Source organism: Lepisosteus platostomus, chromosome 14, assembly GCF_059453375.1.
Source record: "Lepisosteus platostomus isolate fLepPlt1 chromosome 14, fLepPlt1.hap1, whole genome shotgun sequence".
Taxonomy (NCBI): domain Eukaryota; kingdom Metazoa; phylum Chordata; class Actinopteri; order Semionotiformes; family Lepisosteidae; genus Lepisosteus; species Lepisosteus platostomus.
Window position 1 is genome coordinate 17,656,409 of NC_142624.1, and position 22,189 is coordinate 17,678,597.

The 22,189-nt window shown below is 37.6% G+C and overlaps 1 protein-coding gene across 1 annotated transcript in view; it reads left to right on the forward strand.

Moving 5' to 3' along the window:
• Positions 1–22,189, forward strand: part of vps8 (VPS8 subunit of CORVET complex) — a 387,878-nt gene that overhangs the window by 11,198 nt on the left and 354,491 nt on the right. The window contains exons 8-9 of the mRNA XM_088607294.1: positions 5,632–5,718; positions 7,234–7,301. Of these exons, the coding sequence (XP_088463420.1) occupies positions 5,632–5,718; positions 7,234–7,301 (155 nt within the window). The remainder of the gene's footprint in view (positions 1–5,631; positions 5,719–7,233; positions 7,302–22,189) is intronic.

Sequence of the window (22,189 nt, forward strand, 5' to 3'; positions counted from 1 at the left end):
GGAAGCCAATGCAAAGACGCCAGGATAGGAGTCATGTGATCACTTGCACTAGACCTGGTCAGAATTCTGGCTGCTGAATGTTGGACATACTGCAGTTGTTTAAAGTAGATTTAGATACCCCAGCGAGTAGACCATTACAGTAGTCAATTCGAGAGAACACAAATGTGTTGATCAGCTTTTCGGCCACAGTTAGTGATAGCATAAGGCATAGTCTAGCGATATTTCTGAGGTGAAAAAAAGATGTTTTGACAATATGGTGCACATGTGGGTTGAATGTTAAGCCAGAATCGAATATCACCCCAAGGTTTTTCAATTTAGACTAAAGCTCAAGTACAGAACCATCTAAAGATAGGGTTACAGGACTGGCTTTATGAAGTTGATGGGGGGTGCCAATAAGCATGACTTCAGTCTTGTCACAGTTAAGGTGAAGGAAATTTTAAATCATCCAAGTTTCTTTTCCATAACTCAAAGTTGTATATGCACTGTAACTTATGGGTACTTAGTATTGTTCTAACCTTACCGAATGTTTTAGCTTTAACCTTAATAACCTTTAGGTTCTTAACGCTTTAACCTTTAGGTTATTAACATTCACGTTACAACTCTTCATGAATGTTGTGTCAGGTATTTTCTGAAGTAAAGAGTTGTGTTGGACTAGTCATTTGGCCAATCAGCATCTTTGGTTTTGGAAAAGGTGCTTCATAAATAACGTATTATTGTTATTATTGTGCACTGATATCTTGCTTTTGCCGCAGCTCTCATTATATTTTTCTAAAAGATGTGGCACAAATTGGCAACATGTTTACAGTTTTTAGAATGTGATACAGCCCTAAGAACTTGTACTGGGTTGATGTTGTCTCACTTTACACACATGACAATGGAAACAGTATCAAAGAGGTGCACTACTGCACACTTATGTTTCATGCAGTCTGAAATCTTTACAAATAAGAGGATGAACATGATCCTTCGTTGAAATGCAAACTGTGAGAAGTCACAGCAGATCAGGTAGAAAAGTAAGAGACTGCTTCACCATTATAATTAAGGGGAATCTATAGGTGAGCCCAGAGTAGAATTTAGCCTGGACAATGAGGTAAACACCCCAAATCATTCAAAGGATGACACCCCCTACAGCATGCGTATAGGAGTATTGGTATAGAAATTCTGAGAGTCCAAAGGTAAGAGTCCCACCTACTGGTCCACCAGCACCACATGCAGGAACCTGGTTTTCCTCAGAGCTCTCCAATCCTGTTCTCTTGATTCTCCTGAACCTTGCTAGGATTCTGAGCTTCTGACCAGATCCGTTGTCAGTGTCTTGGACCAGATCAGCAAAATGTATGAATACTTTTACGTGCATCTTTCAGATTGAGCACTTTGTCACAGTTATCATTGGCTTGACATTGTGGTGTGTGGGGCAGACACACACTGTGTAGGTCCCACTTTCTCCATCAAGGACACAATTACTTATTTTTAACTTGGCAGACTTGAAAAGCTCTGCTTACCTCTCTTTTCATGGTTAATTATATTTAAAATTCAAATATGGTACTCTAAAATTAAACAGTCTCTGGACAAGTGTTCTTTTCTCTCTTATCCAATCAAACATGGAGATGAAATCCTTTCCCCAGAATTTATTCTGCCATTTTATTTCCATAAAATGTAATTTCAATATCAGTTTACATAGCTTCCTTTGTATCAGATGTAAAACCAACAGACCTTTGTTTGCAAATAGAGTGGAATCTTTCTGAACCTATATTTATGTTCTGTGAAAAATGCACTAAATGCTTTTTGTATTTTCTGAATGGTCCATGTTTGGCCACAGTATTGGTATTTGAATTATTTATTTTTATAATATAGGTTAATTAATAGTTTCCCTTCATGTCTTAATTATATTCTCATCATATCTGTGCTTGATTCAGTATTTCAAATGATGACAGTGGGGCCATTTTCCCATCTTCTTTTTTTCAGTTTTCCTCAGCATTTGCCTGATTTTTAAATGTCTCTTCTATGTTGGAGATTCTTGAATAAGAGACAAGACTTTGAGATTTCTAAGGTCTTAATCATGTCTTCTGCATCTCATACTTTAACAGTAGGCACATGTGCAGTTTTAGGATACAATTGGAATGGGGGGGGTTAGAGCCACAAATTAGCCAGATCTCTAAAACCTTTCTTGGTTTGTACTTTGTAGGCATCACAGTTACAGTGTTTCTGCTTAAGCCTGTAGAATTTTTTTTCCACTGGCCTCTTCTACTAAGAGGCCTTTAATACTCTAGAACAGTAATTCCCAACCTTGGTTTGGAAGGAACACTCTATTTGCAGAGCTCATTTTTCATTCCAACTTGAAGTCTGTATCTCCAGTGCTAAATGATGACGGAATTGATCTGTTTTCATGTTCAGACTTTTATTTTTCTTGTATCTTTGTGTAATCTTTAGTGTCAAAATCTCTGGTTTTAATGGAACAGTTTCCAACAACTTCCAACAAAATTTTACACAACCCTTTCTCAACCTGCCTGCCATAATTACTGACTGAACAGCTTTTACTAGTTTATCAATTGCTGATGAAGAGGTCTGTCGAGAATGACTCTTTATCAGACACTCCCACAGTGAGCATTTTTTAACTTCTGACCAGATCTACTTTGTTACTATATAAACAAAACACCTGAACAACGGCAGACCTAAAACTAAAAAAAAAAAGAGAGTTTCTTTAAAAGAACACCTTTTAAGATCTATATACCACATGTATAAAACTAAGAGTTTGACTGAAGCAAAAACCAGAATAGACATTGTTTGTCCAGTACCAGAATTGGGAACCACTACTTTAGAACTACTGTAGTTTCATGTCAGTATCAAAAATATTACAGCAGCAGTTGAAGTATCTCAGCCAGGGTTGTCTAAATTTTCACTAGATTTGGAATAATTGTCATGCATATCAGGGCTTTAAATTTGTCATGGCCAGTAAGGGGAACCAAAGTGTTTTGAATTTCTTGTGCCTGATAAATGAGCCTCATTATATAATTGGTCAAAGCCCTTAAACTACCGGTCTCAATCTGTACTCTGTGTGTACTGTTATACATTGGAGTCTGTAGAACATCCTACTGAAAGAAAGAAAATAAGATGGCATTTATGAACAATTCTTATTCACATTTTTGAAATATTAAATATTAATAATTTCCTAACAAACCTTGAAGACAATGTATGTAAAGATGTTGTGATATCTTCAAAGAAACCTGTGTAGGTACTATACAAATATTTACTTTAAATGTAAAAAATGTGAGGTATCTTGTAAAAATCTGATTGACTTCAGTTCATGTGAGAAAAGTCCTGAGATTTAATTGAGTATGGTTTCTTGAGCTGTGTAATACTACTATATACAGTACAGTGTATTTGTAGTTTGCAACTGTGTTTCAGCTTGTTCAGGTAATTTTAGGTTGTTGTTTCTGCATCATTGCACAAAAGTTCTTACCTGTAATCTACCAGCAAATGTGAAAAAACCACTTATACCACTTATTAGTGTTGTAGAAGATCATCTGCTTGTAGTAGTGTAGCTTTGCAGATTTTCACAAATAAACTGACACAGATACAAATTAAGTTCCAGGGTAGTTTCTGGCTTTATTATTTAATTATGGTTTTTTTAATGTTAAAAGTACTATACATGAAAACATAACACTATGCTCATATGCAGCCTTATTCATTATTGACAGTGCTTTGTCTGCTTGCTGGAACTGCTATCCTGTATCCCCAAAACATAAATTATTAATACTCTCACAAGACTTAATGAAGACTTAGACTAACAGAGCCATATTTATGACCTGCTTTCTTCTTAGTTTACTGGAACATACAGTACCATCATAAACAGCTATACTTAATACAAAACCCAATGTGAAATTTAAGCAATACCAATTTAGTCTTTCATTGCTGCATTGACGCCCCCTAGTGGCTGCACCTTGGTCATTATACCTCTTCTCTGCAGCTTCTGAGGGCTATCCAAAATGGCAGTGTTGCTCATTTCTGGTCCTGGATGAGTGCACATCTGTGGGTTTTTATTCCACTGCTGCTCTTAATGGGTGGATCAGTTTAAGTTTTTGCAAAGGTCTGTTTATGTTTTAAAGAGACCTTAAAACCTACAGGATTCTGACTCTCAAGGTCTAGAGTTGTGCACCTGTGCACTACAGTGTAGAAAGAAAGTCTCTTGCAAGCATTATAATTGTGAGATAAGTTCAAGAAACACACTTAACATTTAACACACTATACTCTTACGGTCCAGGAAATAATATGAATACAGTGCCTTGCCAAGGTTTTTGGAGCCCTCCTGTGGTGTCCCATTTTGGGAAATTACAAAATGATGTGTACACATTTTTTAAGCTTAATTTTTTTCAAGACAAGTAGATATCAGCAAAACTAAAGAGAAAAATATTAAATATGTTAAGTTTTTTATTTTATTCTAAATCCACTCCATTGTAGCATCGTACTTGGATCACTGTCTTGCTAAGTGGTATATTTGTCTCTAGGTTTTAGGTCTGAAGCTGGTTTTACTCCAATAGTTTAAAGTATTTTGCTTCAGCTATGTGTCCATCAGTCTTGACAAACATTCCAGTCCCTGCTGATGAGAATTAAAATATAACATAATGCTGCCATTACTGTGCTTGACAATAGGGATAGTGTTGACTGACTTCAAGTTTTGTATTATCTGACCACAAAACCTTTTGCCGCATGTTTCCATTATCACTTAGGTGCTTTGTTGTATGTGGGATTTGAGATGTTTTTTTTTCAGTTCTATACTTTTGGATAGTTGGGATTTTGTTTACCCACGGACATTTCATCCCAACTCATTCGCGGAGCACTGTAACTCTTTCAAAGTCGTTGTTGTTCTCACAGTGACATTCCTAATCAGTTTCCTCCTTGCCAAGCTGCTTAGTTTGATCTAGTCTGACTGGGTGCCTTCACTTCTTAATTAATTGACTTAACCATGCTGAAAGAGATATAAAGGGTATTTGACATATTTCTATACCTTGCTCCCTATAGCACCTTATAGTGCTACTGTATATCCCAGAGTAGTTTTAAAAGTAGTTTTATGTTTGAATCTGTGTATGGAATTCACTGCCTGACTGAGGGAGTTTACATAGATGCATTCCTTCTATTTCATTATTAGAACCACTACTGTTGCACATAGTTTACAGTTCACAATTAATTGTGTGACCCTTTTAGGACACATTTTTTACCTTAATTAATCTAGGTGTGTCACAGCAAAATATTTGAATGCTTATTCAATCATGAATTTTCCATTTCATAAACAAACAAATTGTCTGTTTATCTCTTTTTTTTAGTCATTTGCTTTGGATGTTTGTAGTAGGTTATATTTATAACAAATGTATATACAGTATTGCTATTTCAAAGTGTTATGACCAGATGCTTTTACTCTGACCAGATGTTAGGCTCTGAATAGTTTTGCACGGCACCATACTGTATGTCAAATGCATCACATTTACAGCTGGAGCCAGATTGGATATGTTGCTTACTATTCTTTAAACCTACAATCCAGTACACAATAAGGTACATGTATTTTTATTTTTAAGTGGTCAAATATTTCAAAAGTGTTGCATGAATCATAGATTTCAGTTTTTGATTTTTTTGTGAACTCAGATGACAATGTGGGATCTGGCAAATGGGAAACTGCTAAGGACCATAACAGATGCTCACCCTCCAGGAACTGCTGTCCTTCATGTCAAGGTAACTCAAAATTGCTTAACTTCCAGGCCCTGCTTCCTTTAATGAAGTTGTATTTATGGAGACTATAAGTGGGAAACAAGCTAACAATGCAGACAGGTTTATAAAATGTCACTGACTACAAAGGATACAGGCTGCTGTAATGGTTATTGCATTCTGGCTGCAGTCCACAAACTTCTCAGCTATGTAAAGGCAATGCCACAAAGCCCGGCACTTATTATTTTCACTATATATGAGAGATCACAGATCTGAATTTTTCTCCTGCAGTACATTATTAACTGCTGAAATGTGTTTGCCATATCAAAGAAAAAGCATATTTATACCTTTGTGGGTCAGCACATTGGTTCAGTGTTTAGCATCACTGTCTCTCAGTGCTGGGGTCCTGGGTTTAACTCCTGCCTTGGGGTGCTATCTGCCTGGAGTTTCTATGTTCTCCGCATGTTCACATGGGTTTCCTTCAGGTGCTTCGGTTTCCTCTCACAGTTCAAGGACATACTGCTAGTTTAATTGGCTTCTGGGAAAAGGGGCCTGGTGTGAATGTGTGTGTGTCTGTGTTTGTGTCTGTGTGCCCTGTGAAGGACTGGCTCCCCTCTAGAGTGTATGCAGCCAAAATAGATGGATGGATACATACAATGTGTGTAAATTGTACATACAGATAATTTTGTAATTTATATTTCCAACATATTTAACTAATCCTTAATTAATTAATTAATAATAGCTTACACTTATATAGCACTTTTCTGGACACTCCACTCAAAGTGCTTTACAAATAATGGGGACTGTCCTCCACCACCACCAATATGCAGCAGCCATAGTGTGCCACTATGCTCACCACACATCAGTTATCAATGAAGAGAACAGAGTGATGAACCCAGTTTATAGATGGGGATTACTAGGAGACCATGATTGGTAAAGGCCAAGAGGAAATTTGGCCAGGACACCGGGGTTACACCCCTACTCTTCTAGAGAATCGCCCTGGGATTTTTAATATCACCTATTAGGACCTTGGTTTTACATCTCATCCAAAGGACGGTGCCTTTTTAGAGTATAATGTCCCTATCACTATACTGGGGCATTAGGACCCACACATACTGCAGGGTGAGCACCCCCTACTGGCCTCACTAACACCTCTTTCAGCAGCAACCTTAGTTTTTCCCAGGAGGTCTCTTATCCAGGTACTGACCAGGCTCACACCTGTTACTAAATGCTCCACAGTTATTAAATGCTCCAGTCTCTCTGGCCTCCCGAAAGTCATAAGAGAGCTTACAGTGCACATGAATCATATACAGGGAGATGTTGTTCGGGTGTTTTGTGAGTCTGTGCAGTTCTTAGCTAGGTATTCCTTTGAGACCTCAATTTGAACTGTTCTGACACGGTCATAGAGAATAGGGCATCCATTCATTCATTATGGCCTGAGCAACCACTTGTGAAAAATCTTAAGTTTTTCTTGGTCTAGTAAATTAATGAAAGGAAGGCTATCTTGATTGGAAGACTTACAAACTTTGTACTCTGTTTTAGTTTACAGATGACCCGACGCTGGCTATTTGCAATGACAGTGGTGGATCTGTGTTTGAGCTGGCATTCAAGTAAGACCTTCAAACTCCTTAAATAAAGTATATGTATCTGTTTATGCTTATGCCAACATCTAAAGAAACTTGTAATTTTTAACCACAGCTAATTCAAAAAGTTATCAGCAAAATTGCAAAATCTTTCTGTAGCAGGTGCACTGACATTTTATTGAACAGACATAAAATAAATACATTTATTATTCTGAATAACCTTTGCCATCAATAAGACTGATCAGCAGGGGCTAATGTGAAGGTCACAGCCTAGTAGCATGTGTAGCCATCATTGGGAGCCATAAAAGGTGTATATCAGTAATGCATTCTTTGCACCAGGTTGCTGTCTTGAGGAATTCTGAAAGATACATTGAATTAATATAACAAATGTGTAAAAGTAAAAAGTATAAAGTGATATGTTTAATACAAAGTGATATGTTTCTTTTAATATTCAGTGTATTATATGTATATAATCTGATTCACTAGAACCAAGCTCTTTGCGGTTACTTATCTAGTTTTAAAATATGCTGACAAGATCAAAGAGAAACCTTTAAAGGAGCCAATTAAGCTTTATTCATTTGAGATATGGCCTTCTAAAGTAAATATAATTTCAAGAACAAATTTACCACAATCAAATGTAGAGTGCCATGGAAACATATTCCAATCATGGGGAAAGCAGAGGGGCAAACAAAGGAACAGTTAAATAAAAGCCCTTCTAAGAAAGAAAGTTTTGAAAGAGAGGATGACTCTCTGATATCCTTAGGGATGGAATTCCATATCTTTGAGGCATAACAGGAGAAGACCATCACCAATACAGTGTGGATGGGCTTGGGGGACAGACAGGGCCCGAAATTAGATGATTGAAGGTTGCAAGGTGGGAAGTAGGATGATAGTAACTCAGATGGTACTGAGATGCTAATCCATGCAGAGCTTTATAGGTGAGCATGAGAATATATGATATTCAGCTTTAAAATGATAATTTGACCATGTGATCTTAATAGCTGACCAAGTGGGAACATGTAGATGCTGAAGATTAGGGGATCCAGTATTGAGCCCTGAGGAACACCAGCAGACCAGTCCAGTCCAATTTCAAAACTAAAACCTGTGTAATTGTTAGAATCCAGTTTGGAGGGGTTCAAAGAGCTTATTTGCAATGAGATGGTTTTTGTAACCATCTCGGCATGTTCAGGATGTTCCAAAGCAGAAAGAGGTGAAATGGGATAGACATGAAGTAGTAATGGGATCTAGTTGGTAGGCGGTGGATTTCATATGTGAACCAAGTTTACTTAGGCATGCAGAGTCAAGTAGAGAGAAGCTAGAGAGAAGGGAGCCATTCAAACTAGGCAAGCAGGGAGAAGGTGTGGAGATAACATGCATTGTAGAGATAATGTGATGCCATATGTTGTGGATCTTAGAGCTAAAGAACTCTAAAAGTGTGTTGCAAAGTTAGCATGATGTGGTGGGGCAATTTGGCTTAAGCAATCTGTTGGTGGAGTATAGGTTTCTAGGGTTGTTATGGTTGATCTCAATAATGTGGGAGAAGTAGTTGGATCTAGCAGACTCTATTGTATCATTGTATTCAGACAAGTGCTGCTTCCAAGACAATGAATGCTTAATCCAGAAAAACACTACCTGCATTCAAATATGTTGATTGTTGTGCTGATGTAGTCAGACCACTAAGTCAATTCATGGTAGAAGTACCTTATTAGACCAATAAGTTCCAATTTTGGCTTGCCTTGTTTACAATTTCACTTAAGTGATCTGTTACAAACCCCATGAGGAATTTGAGTAACCGGGATTTTGTTGGGCATCTTTTTCAATCTTAACCACTGAACTCCTTGATAAGACTCCTCATTTTCTAGTCGCTCAGTTTGGAGGGACAGCTTGAAAAGGGCAGTGTCTGGATGGTACAGTACACGTTCCTCTTAATGATCAAAAGGTTATTCTCTGACTGAATTGTTTTTATACCTCCCTCTCTTCTAAGCTGTGCCATTATGCTTTGTCCCAGAGTTGTTTTCAAAGCGCATTGTTCTTTAAGGCTGAATTTCTTATTAGACTTTACTATCTTACTGACGGACCTTACAGAGGGTGTATTTTGTCTGAAATTATGTGATCCCCTATGAACATTTTCATGTTTGATCTTTCTTTGCAGTTTTTGCTGACATTTAATTTATTTTTCCCATAAAACTGTGCAGTTTGATTTTTCAGGTTTATTAAGAATAATACTTTGTAATATTTGTATACATTATTTTGTAATTCATTGTAACAGGACATTAACAGGTGTAACAGGTGAATACTTTTGCAAGGCACTGTAGGTTTTAAACAATGGTCAGTAAGCAGTCTGTTGCAGAGATGCTTGCAGTATGGGTTAAGGGCAGCAGGTGGTAGTGTTGTACTGCCTTTATATTTTTGTGAGCGCTCTAACCTTTGCTCACTCTCACATGCTCAGTGCTGTTTTCACAGCTCCCTGAATGATACAAACCCTTCCAAATTTACCCATCAAACCTCTGATGTTATAGGATTATTTTATCATAATTTTGTATGTTTAGTATTTTAAAATTAAATTGTAAGATTTTAGATTTAATCATCCTGTGATCATAATATTGCACAGAGCAGAGTCCTGCTTGTTATAAATGATTGAATTCTAGAAAACCGTATGGTCAGATTTATTAATATGTATAAATATTTTTTTTAATCAAATTTAAAAGAAATCAACAGTAACTTTCCAGTTTCCAGAGCTACGTAGAGGCATCTGAGGTTTTCCTGTTTCCCTGGAGTATAAAAAGATGTAACACAAGGAAGATATTCAGTAGTAACATGCATCATCATGGTTAAGGTCAGAAAGCTCTTCATAGACTCAAATTGATCACCGCAGGCTGGAGGATATTTATGCAAGAATCTGCAAAAAGCTGAAATTACCACTTTCAATTGTAATATCCATTATTAACACATTTTAGGCAATCTACATGAGGAGGAGACTAGTGTATATGCCACCACAAGCTCTGAAACAAGTAGCCTAAGAGGCAACTGTACAGATGCAGCCATTCAAAATGCGCGGTACAAACCCGCGGTACGGTAATCTACCCACAAGCCACCGCGGGGCACCGTAGGGCTGGCCAAAATGACCGACAGGGGCACTCGTGGTGCATTGGTTGGTAGTGAAAAGATTTAATTATTTAATGTCTTAATGTACTGTGCACATTTTAATCCGCTTAGTTTAAAGATTTATATGGAATTTTACCACTAAAGGGAAATTTTAGTAGCTTAGCATAAAAAGAAGAGGAGCATAACGCATCTGAAGGTCACAAACGATATTAATTTAGGAACATAAACATTACTGTATGTACGTAAACTGTACTGTGTATGGCTGGTCTTGGTAGTTTAAAGAAAAAATACACACCAGTCTTCCATTTCTCCCTAAACATTTTAAGCATGAAAGTTTTATGAAACGGTACCCAAATATGAGATTGCTGTATAGAATGAATTTTAATTTAAAAAAATTATTTAACACGAAAATTAAGCGGTTTACATCTTCCGCCTGAGAACAGTCACCCGTTGCTACCCAACGCAGAAACATAGCCACTAACTAGCAAAGAGAGGACATTAGCTAGCCAATATGATAAAGAAATAAATGATTATTTTGTTTATTTCTTTTGCACATTTATTTGAACATTTCCATCGATTGTACAAGCACTTGGAAACTGTCCAATCCCTAGTTCATCAGGCATTTTCTTTAACGCTGCGGGCATTCTCCCGGTCTGGCGCCGGTCTGTGTCTTCTAGGATATAATGCCAGCGAACTCTTGTTTTTATGTCCACTATAACAGACAATCTCCTTTGCTTTTAACCGAGCGTCTAACCCCTCTGATTGGAGAAAAAAGACGTGCTGGTTTGCTATACATACTGTACGAGGAAGATTATTTCTTTCTATTCGAAACGTGTATTTTAAAAGTTTAAGAAGTAAAAACCTTACAGCGTACACAGATTTCTAAACTGATCAGGATCGTAATCTTTGTCTTATCCATAATAATGTTCCCCGCTCTGTCCAGCAAATTAATAATAAACTTTATTTTATATAGCGTTTTAAACGAATAAGTAATTAGATTGCTCATAAACCTAATCACTTTTTCTACATAAACACAGCGTAATTGCTCTCTGAAAATGCTTTTTCTTTTTATTTAGGCTCAGATTTCAACTATAGATCGTATTATTATAAACTTTCATGGAAAAATGTCTTTAATTTAAACCATGTTTGCTATTAATTCATTTAGGGCTAGAATATGTTCATTGTCTTCCAATCGTGTCGAGTTGACATTAGAAGCTTGCCACGCCCGGACTGTTACACCAATGTTAAAGCGATTTCATTGAGGAGCCTAGCTTTCTTAACTAGTAAGTACTGTACTTCCTTGGTTTTGGAGGGGGGAGGTGTCTTTCGCTGGAAATCTCGCCCCCTTCTACTTTGAAAATACCTGTGAAACCGGTTTAATTCGTCACAGCCAGCACTCCCGCAGAGAGGGGGGTTGTACTCGTTAATGTCTTAGCTGGAACACATCATTATATCTCATTTTGTATTTCTATAAAAAAATCGTTTGCCCAGCTTAACACTATTGTTGTTATTGTTTTTATCCTGTAAAGCGCTTTGAGGAGCACAGCTTTCTCACCACTTAGATTACTTTTTGATACCATCCTTACACAAAGCAGAAACGACTTGTATTTTCCGATGACATACAAGTGGAAAGATTACAGATTTTAATCGTCTTTTTTCTGAACCAGGGAAAATCTGATCATGTTTCTCTATAACAATAATAAAAAACTTTATTTTACATATCACCTTTAAAAGTGGCATCTCAAAGCAATACAGTAGATGTAAACCACAGATTACAAAGTAAATACCCAGACAAACGCAAACGCGTTTTTAATAAAATGCTTTTATTCATTCAGCAGAGAGAGAGCATAAAACCTGGGCGTAACAGCTGTTCCTTTTTCTGATCACTTGCTCTCTTGATAAATGTCTCACCTGTCCTGGTCTCCTAATTTGCTGATTATGCCTTCTGTGATCCACTCCTGCCCTCACATCTAAAGAAGACTATTTTAAATTTCTTTGCGCGGTCCATTGTGCAATTAACCCTTGTATGTGCTGTCCTTAAGGTGATATCACATAAAGGTGATATGTAAAATAATGTTTTTTATTATTGTTATAGAAAAAAATGATCAGATCTTCCCTGGTTCAGAAAAAAAGATCTAAAGTTTGTCACTAGTATACTTTTAATACAGTCTTTGCTGTGCTCTAGAGGATCCTTGTGATATTTCGAGCTCTGGTTGAATGATAAGTGTCACAGTTTAAATAAATTTCATAGTTGGAAATTATGAAATAATGAAATTAAAAGCAAGGGAGTTTTTATGTCCGTTGCAGTTTTTTTGAATCCCTGGCGGAACACATTCCATAAGAATCAGCGCTTTTATATATCGCCTTTAAAGGTGGCTTCTCAAAACGCTTTACAGGATAAAAACAACAATAACAGCAACAACAACAGTATTGTATTTCATTGCACTTTGACAGATCGTCCTTAAATCAATTGTTGACTTTTCTCTCTTTACTACTGGACTTGTTTGGATTGACTGAGCTCCGTTCTGTACCACACAATGATCCCCCCAGAGTCTCTTCCCCGGGTGATCTGGGTTTTTTTGACAGAGGGTAAAAAAACTCTCTCTCTCGCTTACCCAAACCCCCCCCCCCCCCGTGTATTGTCTGTTTTTTTTTGTGCTGTCCTTTGACAAAACAAGGCTCGCCAGATAATGTGAATCGAAACCTGTTTTTCTAGCTTTTAAAGTCGTGCGATGTGTAAGCGGGAACACATCATTATATCTTACATATGAAAAACACATAATATAGCTCCCAAACAATAATCCGTCAATTTCAGGAAGACTAAGGGAGGTCTGGCTTTTTTTCTGGAAAACCATAACTCTGGTCTTGTCCAGATTGACTGTCAGCGCCCAGGTCTGACAGTGCTGCTCCAGCAGTGCCAGGTTCTGCCGCAGCCTCTGTTCTGTGGGCGACAGCCGGACCAGGTTGTCTGCAAAGAGCTGGAACTCGATTTCTGTAATTAATGCAGATCAGTAAATCAAGGGACAAAACAATTATTGCGCCCGGCTCCTCAATGGGCTTTGACGTGCTAATGCGTTGGTTTAACAGTCCGGGTGTGGCAATGTTATTATTGTTATAGAGAAACATGATCAGATTTTCCCCGGTTCAGAAAAAAAGATCTAAAGTATACTAGTTTGTCACTCTTCTCATCCCCTCTTTGCTAAATGGCTTTTGAATAGAGTCACATGAAGAGAGAGGTGAAACAGCCCTACACAGCCCTGTCGCAGTACACGAATATAATTATATCTTATTAATTTCTTTAGATACGCAATTCTTTTAATACAGTCTTTGCTGTGCTCTTGAGGATCCTTGTGATATTTTGAGCTCTGGTTGAATGATAAGTGTCACAGTTTAAACAATTTTCGTAGTTAGAAATTACGAAACGCTCTGTTAAAAGTAAGGGACTTTTTATGTCCATTGCAGTAAAAGAAAATGCCTGACAAAGTAGGGCATGGACAGATTCCAAGTGCTTGTACAAATGTGCTAAAGAAATTATACTTTGAGTTTACAGCTTGTCCAAAGTCATTCATTATTAATACTATTAGTAATATCTTCGGTAAAGGCTTTGATGCATAAATATTTCTGATAAAGGTAGGTTGTGTACTTTTGTCCAACTGAGCAATCTTGCTTTCATAAAATATACCAACTTTTTAATGACTGATGATTAACATGCTGTAATACACAGTTTAAATTTAAAAGCTAAAATGCTGTACATGAGAGGTTAAGCTTTATTGGCTCCTCCTGGCGGTTTTACAAGGTGATGCCGGATACTTTCCGGCATGACATCAAATGACGCGATTTACCCCGTGATACTGCATGATACTGTGACACGCCCACCGGGGTATACCGCAAAATACCCCACCCATTTTGAATGGCTGCATCTGTACAGTAGATGGTTCAGAGTTATTTTCCATCTACAGCTTCTGGAGTCAAAACAGAGAAAATCAATGACCTCCAATGCATACCAGGACTCTTCTTTCTGAAGACTTTCAAGCTTATTGACATTAAACAAAGTAATCGTTCTTGACTGGTCAATGTCAATATTTAATATACGTCTGTGATTCTTATTTAACATGTCACTCCACTGAAGGAAACAAAGGGTGTAAAGGATTTAGTGCATTCTAAATGAAGGAATGTTCTTGTATTTTCCCTCTGAAGTGCCACAATCTCATAGCACACTATAGGAGGCTAGTCAATAGAATCCCTCCCAGGGGAGCATTTATAAACTACAGGGATGTGAATAAATCTGACCTTTGTGTTTTCTGGACTTGAATTATTTATGAAAAATCTGACTTTGCTCTGCTGTTAAGATTGCTGTGTGACATTTTAAGATTTTTTAAGCAAGAAATATTGTGTAGTCTGTAAATCTTTGTTATTTTTATCAGGGGTATGAATACATTTGAAGGACACTCTAGATTTCTTGTTTTCATACCTTCAGGCACTACCACATGTTTGCTAAAGAAGATTTTTATGTAACAGAAGAAACCACTGATAATACCAAGAAGTTTGGTTTAAGTAAGATGTTCAGGTTTTTCATTGTTTTTTTTTGTCAGGGACACTTTTAAAAACTCTGTTTAGATGTATTTAACTGGAGACTGAGCTCACCTAGAGACACATGAACCTCACTTTTGAGGGATAAAGTGACTTAAATTTGTGTATTATACATCAGCTTACCTTTTTACATTGTGCCTGAAATAATTCACAGGAAGAGATAATAAATAAGCCATTGGAATTTAAAATGGACGATTAAAAGAATGGCAGCTCACCTTTCTTTTCCCTACATTAATTCACTGCTCTTAGCTAATTTTTGTACTGTATAAAGCTGCATCAGAGTAATCATATATGGTAGACTGGCCTGATTTTGAGCTATAAAAGTTAACTCATCGATATTTCATTTGAAGTTTTATCTGTTGAAGATAAAGACTTTTCTCACTCTCAGCATGAAAAAGATATAAGTTCTATATTATTTTGTATAATACCGATCCTAGGACTGAGTTAATTGTGAACATCAGTTCAAAATCATTGCACTTGCTGTCTCTAGTAAAAAGTGACTAAAACTAAGACTAAAACTAATCTTAATTTTTATTTTCCACCTGGATATCCATAGATAAGGAAGTGACAGTTGGATAATAACAGGCTAGAGACATGACAGTCATTCTGAATTTTGGACAGACATTTTAAAAATGAATGCTGAATAAGTCTTTTTTACATTTATGCAACACTAGGATTTTTCCACTACAGCTTTCAAAGCCATTTCCAGAGATTTAGGTAGCCTTGATGGTGTAGTAAGTTCATATTTCATTTGGCAGTAAATGTCACTGCATTTTCGATGCATGGCCCTATCAGTAAATAGCCATGTCTTCAGTTGTGACTTAATTACTGTAGGTATGACTTTGACATTGTCATTTGTATTTTTGAAGACACCTCATTTCATCCTTACAAGTCTTAACATATAATATTTGATCTGAATGGCATTAAGGCCTTTCCTTGTAAGTGCTCTAACCCTTTCAAGAGGTGTACAGTGGATATAAAAAGTCTACACACCCTTATTTAAATTGCAGGTTTCTGTGATGTAAAGCCAGAAATCAAGATAAATCACGTCAGACATTTTTCCATCTGTAATGTGACCTTGGAACCAACAAAATTTAAGAGAAAAACAGATAATTATTCGGAAAAATAATTTAAATTAAAAAACCCACTACACCCTGGTTGCATGAGTGTGCACCCCACCCCCCCAACTAATACTTTGTGGAAGCACCTTTTGTATTTATTACAGCAGTAAGTCTTTGTGAATAAGTCTCTATCAACTTTGCACACCTGGACATTGCAATTTTATCCAACTCTTCCTTGCAAAAAAGTTCAAGCTCCATATTATTGCCAGAGGATCTCCTCTACACAGCCCTCTTTAGGTCATTCCACAGGTTTTCTATGGGAATGAGGCCTGGGCTCTGACTGGATCATTGCAAGACTTTGATCTTCCTTTTCTGAAGCCATTCCTTGGTTGACTTGGATGTGTGCTTTGAGTCGTTATCATGTTGGAAGGTAAAATTCCTCTTCATCTTCAGCTTTATGACAGAGGCCAGCAGGTTTTGTGCCAAAATATTTTGATATTTGGAGCTAGTCATTATCCCATCTTGACTAGAGCCCCTGTCCCAGCTGAAGAGAAGCAGCCCCAAAGCATGATGCTTCCACCACCATGCTTCACAGTAGGTATGGTGTTCTTTGAATGATGAGCTGTGTTGTCTTTGCACGAAACATATCTTTTAGAATTAAGGCCAAAAAGTTCACCCTTTGTCTCATCAGACCATAACACATTTTCCCACATGTTTTAGAGTGATTGAATGTATTCTTTTGCAAAATTTAAACAGGTTTGGATGTTCTTTTTTGTGAGAAATGGCTTCCGTCTTGCTACTTTACCCCACAGCGCAGACATGTGCAGAACACGGGAGATTGTTGTCACATGCAAGGAGTGACCAATACCTCCCAGAAATTTCTGCAACTCCTTTAATGTTGCTCTAGGCCTCTTGGTAGCCTCCCTGATAAGTTTTCTCCTTGTCCTGCCATCAACTTTGGAGGGCTGTCCTGATCTTGTCAATGTCCCTGTGGTGCCACATTTTCTCCACTTGTTGATGATAATCTTTACAGTGCTCCATGGTACATCCAGTGCCTTTTATATTCTTTTATACCCCTCTCTGATCGGTACCTTTCAATAATAAGATCCCGTAGTTGTTTTGTCAGCTCCTTGCAAACTATGGCTATCCCAGTAGGATGCAACCACGAAAGTTTCAAGGAAATCCTACAGGAACAGTTGATTTTTATTTGGGGTTAATCAGAGTCACTTTCATAGATGGCAGGTGTATGCTGCTTACCTTTGGACATGATTTTGAATGTGATTGGTTAACTCTGAACACAGTTACAGCCCCCATTATAAAAGGGTGTGCACACTTCTGTAACCAGGGTGTTGTAGGTTATTTTATTTAAATAATTTTTCCTAATAATTATCTATTTGTTTTTCTCTATAATTATGTTGGTTGCAAGGTCACATTAAAGATGGAAAAATGTCTGACACGATTTATCTTGATTTCTGGCTTTACATCACAAAAACCTGCAATTTCAATAAGGATGTGTAGACTTTTTATATGCACTGTACACCTCTTGAAAGGGTTAGAGCTCTTACAAGGAAAGGCCTTGTAACAAACAAGATTCTGCTGTTTGAATCCTGTTGTGATTCTCTCATTTTGTTCTTGTATATTACTACATTAACACTACTACTGGAAGTCATAACTAAAATAAACAAAAGATGTCATTTTGACAGCTCTGTCAAAAACAGTGTTAATATTCTCACGACAGTACAATTGTAATCAAGCTAATATTCTGAGGACACATAACATAAAGCACTTCACCATGAAAACATTGTCATGTTTTGTAATGTAAAGAAATATGAAAAGAAATTGGGTTTATTTAGAGTACCTCTATAAAAAGAGCAGTTGTAAAAAAGGTTTAAGTAATTTAAATAGATATATTACATTACATTTTCAAAATAATAGTTAAATATAAATTGTATCTAAAAAAGACCCAAGGGTTTTTTGTGTAAGATAAATACAAAGAGAAAAATATGCAGTAGTTTTTTGTTAATGCTGTAAAAATCCACATCAGTGCTGCATCATGTGGCATAAGTCTACAGTCTTTTCTAAAATGTTCTTTTACTAAAGTTACTAAAATTACTGCAACAGACCTCCACCTAGTATGTTTTCCATTTCCATTCCATAAGAAGTGTATAGGGTTGGGTGCTAAATCCAACACACAATGTATGTTATGATGCGCCTATAAGATGAAAAAAGACGCATCCCTTGGCCAGGCTGATGAATCCAAAGGACAGTGAAGGCCTTGAGACTGACGAGGACTGTCGGGGAATTGCTGAGGCAGGACAGAAAGTGGTTGCAGAAGGGACTGATCTGTGAAGATGGTAAACACAGCTTGAAGGCTGATTAAGGCGGAGTGGCTGCGTCGACCTTGCGGGATTAGGGACTAGAATGGTAGATTTGTATCAATGGCCTAGTTTATCAATGAAATCAACAACAGATGGGAAATCTTTCCGGCAGGTTTCAGGCTGAATATCTGTCTGAGAAGCAGGTTAGTAAATGCTGAGAGCGCTACCTGGTACGGAAGGTAGCTCAGTGGCAGAGTACTGGATCAGTGCAGAGCAGGATTTAAATATCTGGGACTTGATGGAATTAGAACTTGTTAATTGGAGGATGTTAGTTAGGGCAATTGTCCCAGGCGAGTCCGATCAGCTCCAGTAGGTATTTAACTCCGCATGAAAATGCTCCCGTTTTCCAAGAGACTGAGGGCTGCGAACTCTGGCATCCATGGACATAACAGTGTTATTCGGGCATAATACATGATTAGAACAAGTAATAAAAGAGACTAAAAACGCAACGTTTCGGCTGTGGAGCCTTCTTCGGGTGTAAGAAAGATAGGGCAGTCAGCAAAGATAATATAGCATGGGAAAACAAAAGCTAGGAGAGAGGAGGAGGCAGGAGCAGGGGAGAGGCAGAGTGGCCAATCAAGTGGTGCGAGGTCGAAACAGGTGAGGAGAGGTGTGAAACGAAACCTACAAATGAATAGAGAGAATTAGAAGAAAACAAGTCTGTCCTTGAGAGAAGGGGGAAGGTGTGAAGCAAGTTTTAGGATAATTTTAGTTTTAATGTCTTTCTGCTATTGGAGTTAAGAAACCCTACTTTGAGAATGCAGACTGAGATATCAGTGTGATCTTGTGATAATCACAGGTGAAATGAGAAACTATGGGCTTGGAGAAATCTTTAATCTTCACGGCCCTTTCATGTTCTCTGACGTGGTCTCTGAGCCTCCTTCCTGTTTCCCCACTGTAGATGACTGGGCATTTAAGATAAAATAAGATCACTTTATTGGCCATATACAATTTACTTGTATTAGGAATTTGTCTTTTCGCATACCCCAACTTGCTCTCCATGGGATACACAGACAGGGAGAGACGCTAAGGGTCAGAGAGTAGGTTTTGCAGAGTCGTCATAGCCGAAGTAACTGTGAAAAGGGGAGAGAGTTTTTAGTGTTGGGGGTAAAATTAGCTGTACAGAAGATAGCTGTGTAAATCTGTGGGTTTATATTAGACCAAAGTAGAGAGTTGGGGATGGCTAATGGACAGGTTTTTGTCTTAAAACGGAAGAGTAGCGGAGGATGTGTTAAATGTATATTGGAGGGACGAGTGGACATTGGTGAAGTGATACAGAAAATGCTCTAGCTGGTCATTAGAGCATGTTGCGGCACCTACACAGTCATCAGTGTATCGACGTAAAGGTCTGGGACAAAGCCAGTGTAGGAAGCGAAGAAGCGTTCTTCTACCCAGCCAACAAAAATATTGGTATAGCTGGGTCCCATTCTGGTGCTCATGGCGACTCCACTAACTTGCTGGTAAAAAAGCAATAATTCATTAACAAGTCAACTCTTGCAGTTCAGATGTAATGTTTTTTCAGATCCAAATCTCATGATGTCTCACTCCATGTAGTATGTACATTTGGTAAGCTAAGTACAGTAACTGCATCCCTGTATTTTCCAGCTAGTTAAAAACTTCATATGCTCAGAAGTGTCACTACAGTCCAGGGGTTCTAGTGTTAAGCAGCTAAAAAAACAACTTCTGAAAAGAGTCCTTGTGACAAATTTGAGGGAAGGAGAATCATAGTATATCGGCACTCACCAGGCCTCAGTGTGAACAATATCGTAGAGCACTGTGCAGTTCCAATTTACTACTCCCTTTCTGATAGACATGGTCTGTGAACCATGAAGCATGGCAAAAGCCTGACTGCGTAGGATCAACAACAGAAAGATTTCTGAAATTTTCAAGAGATAAAACTGTAGTTTGATATACTGTTTATGTATATGTTCTCTGATACAGCATATATGAGCATATGTTAGTATGCTCAGTTAGTATGCCGAATGAAATTAAAATAAAACTCAACAAGTCATGAATACCAAACCAGATCATCAGACTTTTTCAAATTCTGACTTGAGCAGTCCCTGACTTCTCAAAGTAAATATCAAGGGCCTTATTCGACCTAGTGTAAGTGTGACATCCCCAACAACAGCAACATGGACTGTACTTCAAGATAATGCACTCAACCAGCGATAAGAACCTGCACATTCCTGGATTCACCCTAGTTGGTGCAATTAACCACCTGCACTATGGCATTCTCACTTTTGCCATAACTTGTGATTTTCAATGTAGTGGCGACTTTGCCCAACACGTATTAATGTCTCTGGATTTCTCTACTTATCGAGGCCTGTACAGTTAATGTGCACAGTCTGTTGGTTACCTTACATCCCTAACTGTGCCACATTCAGTGGTCTACTCTGGAGCCTTTGGTTTTTTTCTGTTGGAATGGACCTATGAAATACATTCTTCCGGTGGTGGAGCCCTGGCAAATTGGGCATCCTAAGCAGAATTCAGACTCTAAACAATGTGGTATTCTTCATTCGGCTAGGTGGCAAACACCCGTCAGCCCCACCCAGGAGTTTATCAGCACATACTCTCTTTCCCTTCTGCATCTCCCTTTACTAGAACTGCGAAGAATAATTTCCTATACTACCAGAATCGTCCACCTGTGATCTCGCATCCAGAGCTTGTCTAAAAATAAATTTAAAACAGACACAGCTAAACTCAATAAGCCAATTCTGAGCCTATACACCTCTTGCAATGTTGTATGTTGTGAAAACACCCTGACCCTTCAGATCATCAATGTGTGGGCTACTGAGCCTACCTGCTCTCTGAATGGATGCATTTACTGGCTCAGCCTGTTGTTTGAAAAGACCTCAGGAGCTTCCTGACTATGGCATCCTGTCTGCTTCCCATTTGAGTCTATTGTGTCACTTTTATGTTAGAACTGATTAACAATGATTGGTAAAAAGAGGTACTTTTTTAATATTTCACTCATCTTTATTCTCAGTATGAAATAAACAAATGTACACAAGCTCTTTGTGCTAGACACACTTCACTGCTGCAGTCACTGCTGGTTACTGTCTTAAGATATGAATCCAATATGAAAAGACATGTTTCTACTCATGATCTATTGAGTTTTCCTATTTGTTTTGTATTTGGAAGCATTGCAGCAGATCTATGAATAGGAATTTAAAGTCTTGTTTAATATGAGATATAGGATGTAAATGTGTTCTGTTATGTGACTTTGTTAGAGTAGTCATGAGAATTGCAGTTTTATTATTGATTTTAACGTCTTTGTCCATTCTTTAATATTCTATGACAGTGACTCTAGCCAAGTGAGAATAAAGCCTGGAGTGATAGAGCAGTGACTCTATTTATGTGATAAACTTTTGGTAAGACGTTTAAGCGTCTGCCTTTTTATCTTTCTCGATAGAAGCTTTGACTTGTTTGACTTTGAGCTGTCAGATTATTAGTGACTGCAACACAAAGTTAACTCTAATTGTGTATTGATTAAGATGTTACATCACATCTTTAAAAGACGTGTCTATGTTTAATACAAAAGGTCCTTTCAACCAATTTTGAATGTGTAACTTGACTTATTTGTGTTTTAAATTTGACTTTTATTTAGATGTGGGAAATATTGTGCATAGATATTTCTAACCACAAAATTTAGTTTTTTGTTTTATCTTCTGAAAAGGTTAAAGTGACCTGTTACTCATAGCTGTAAAATTAATTTTGAATGTTCGGGGCTGTTATGATAATTTTTTGGCTTTGAATTTCAGTATCTCAGCAACCATTA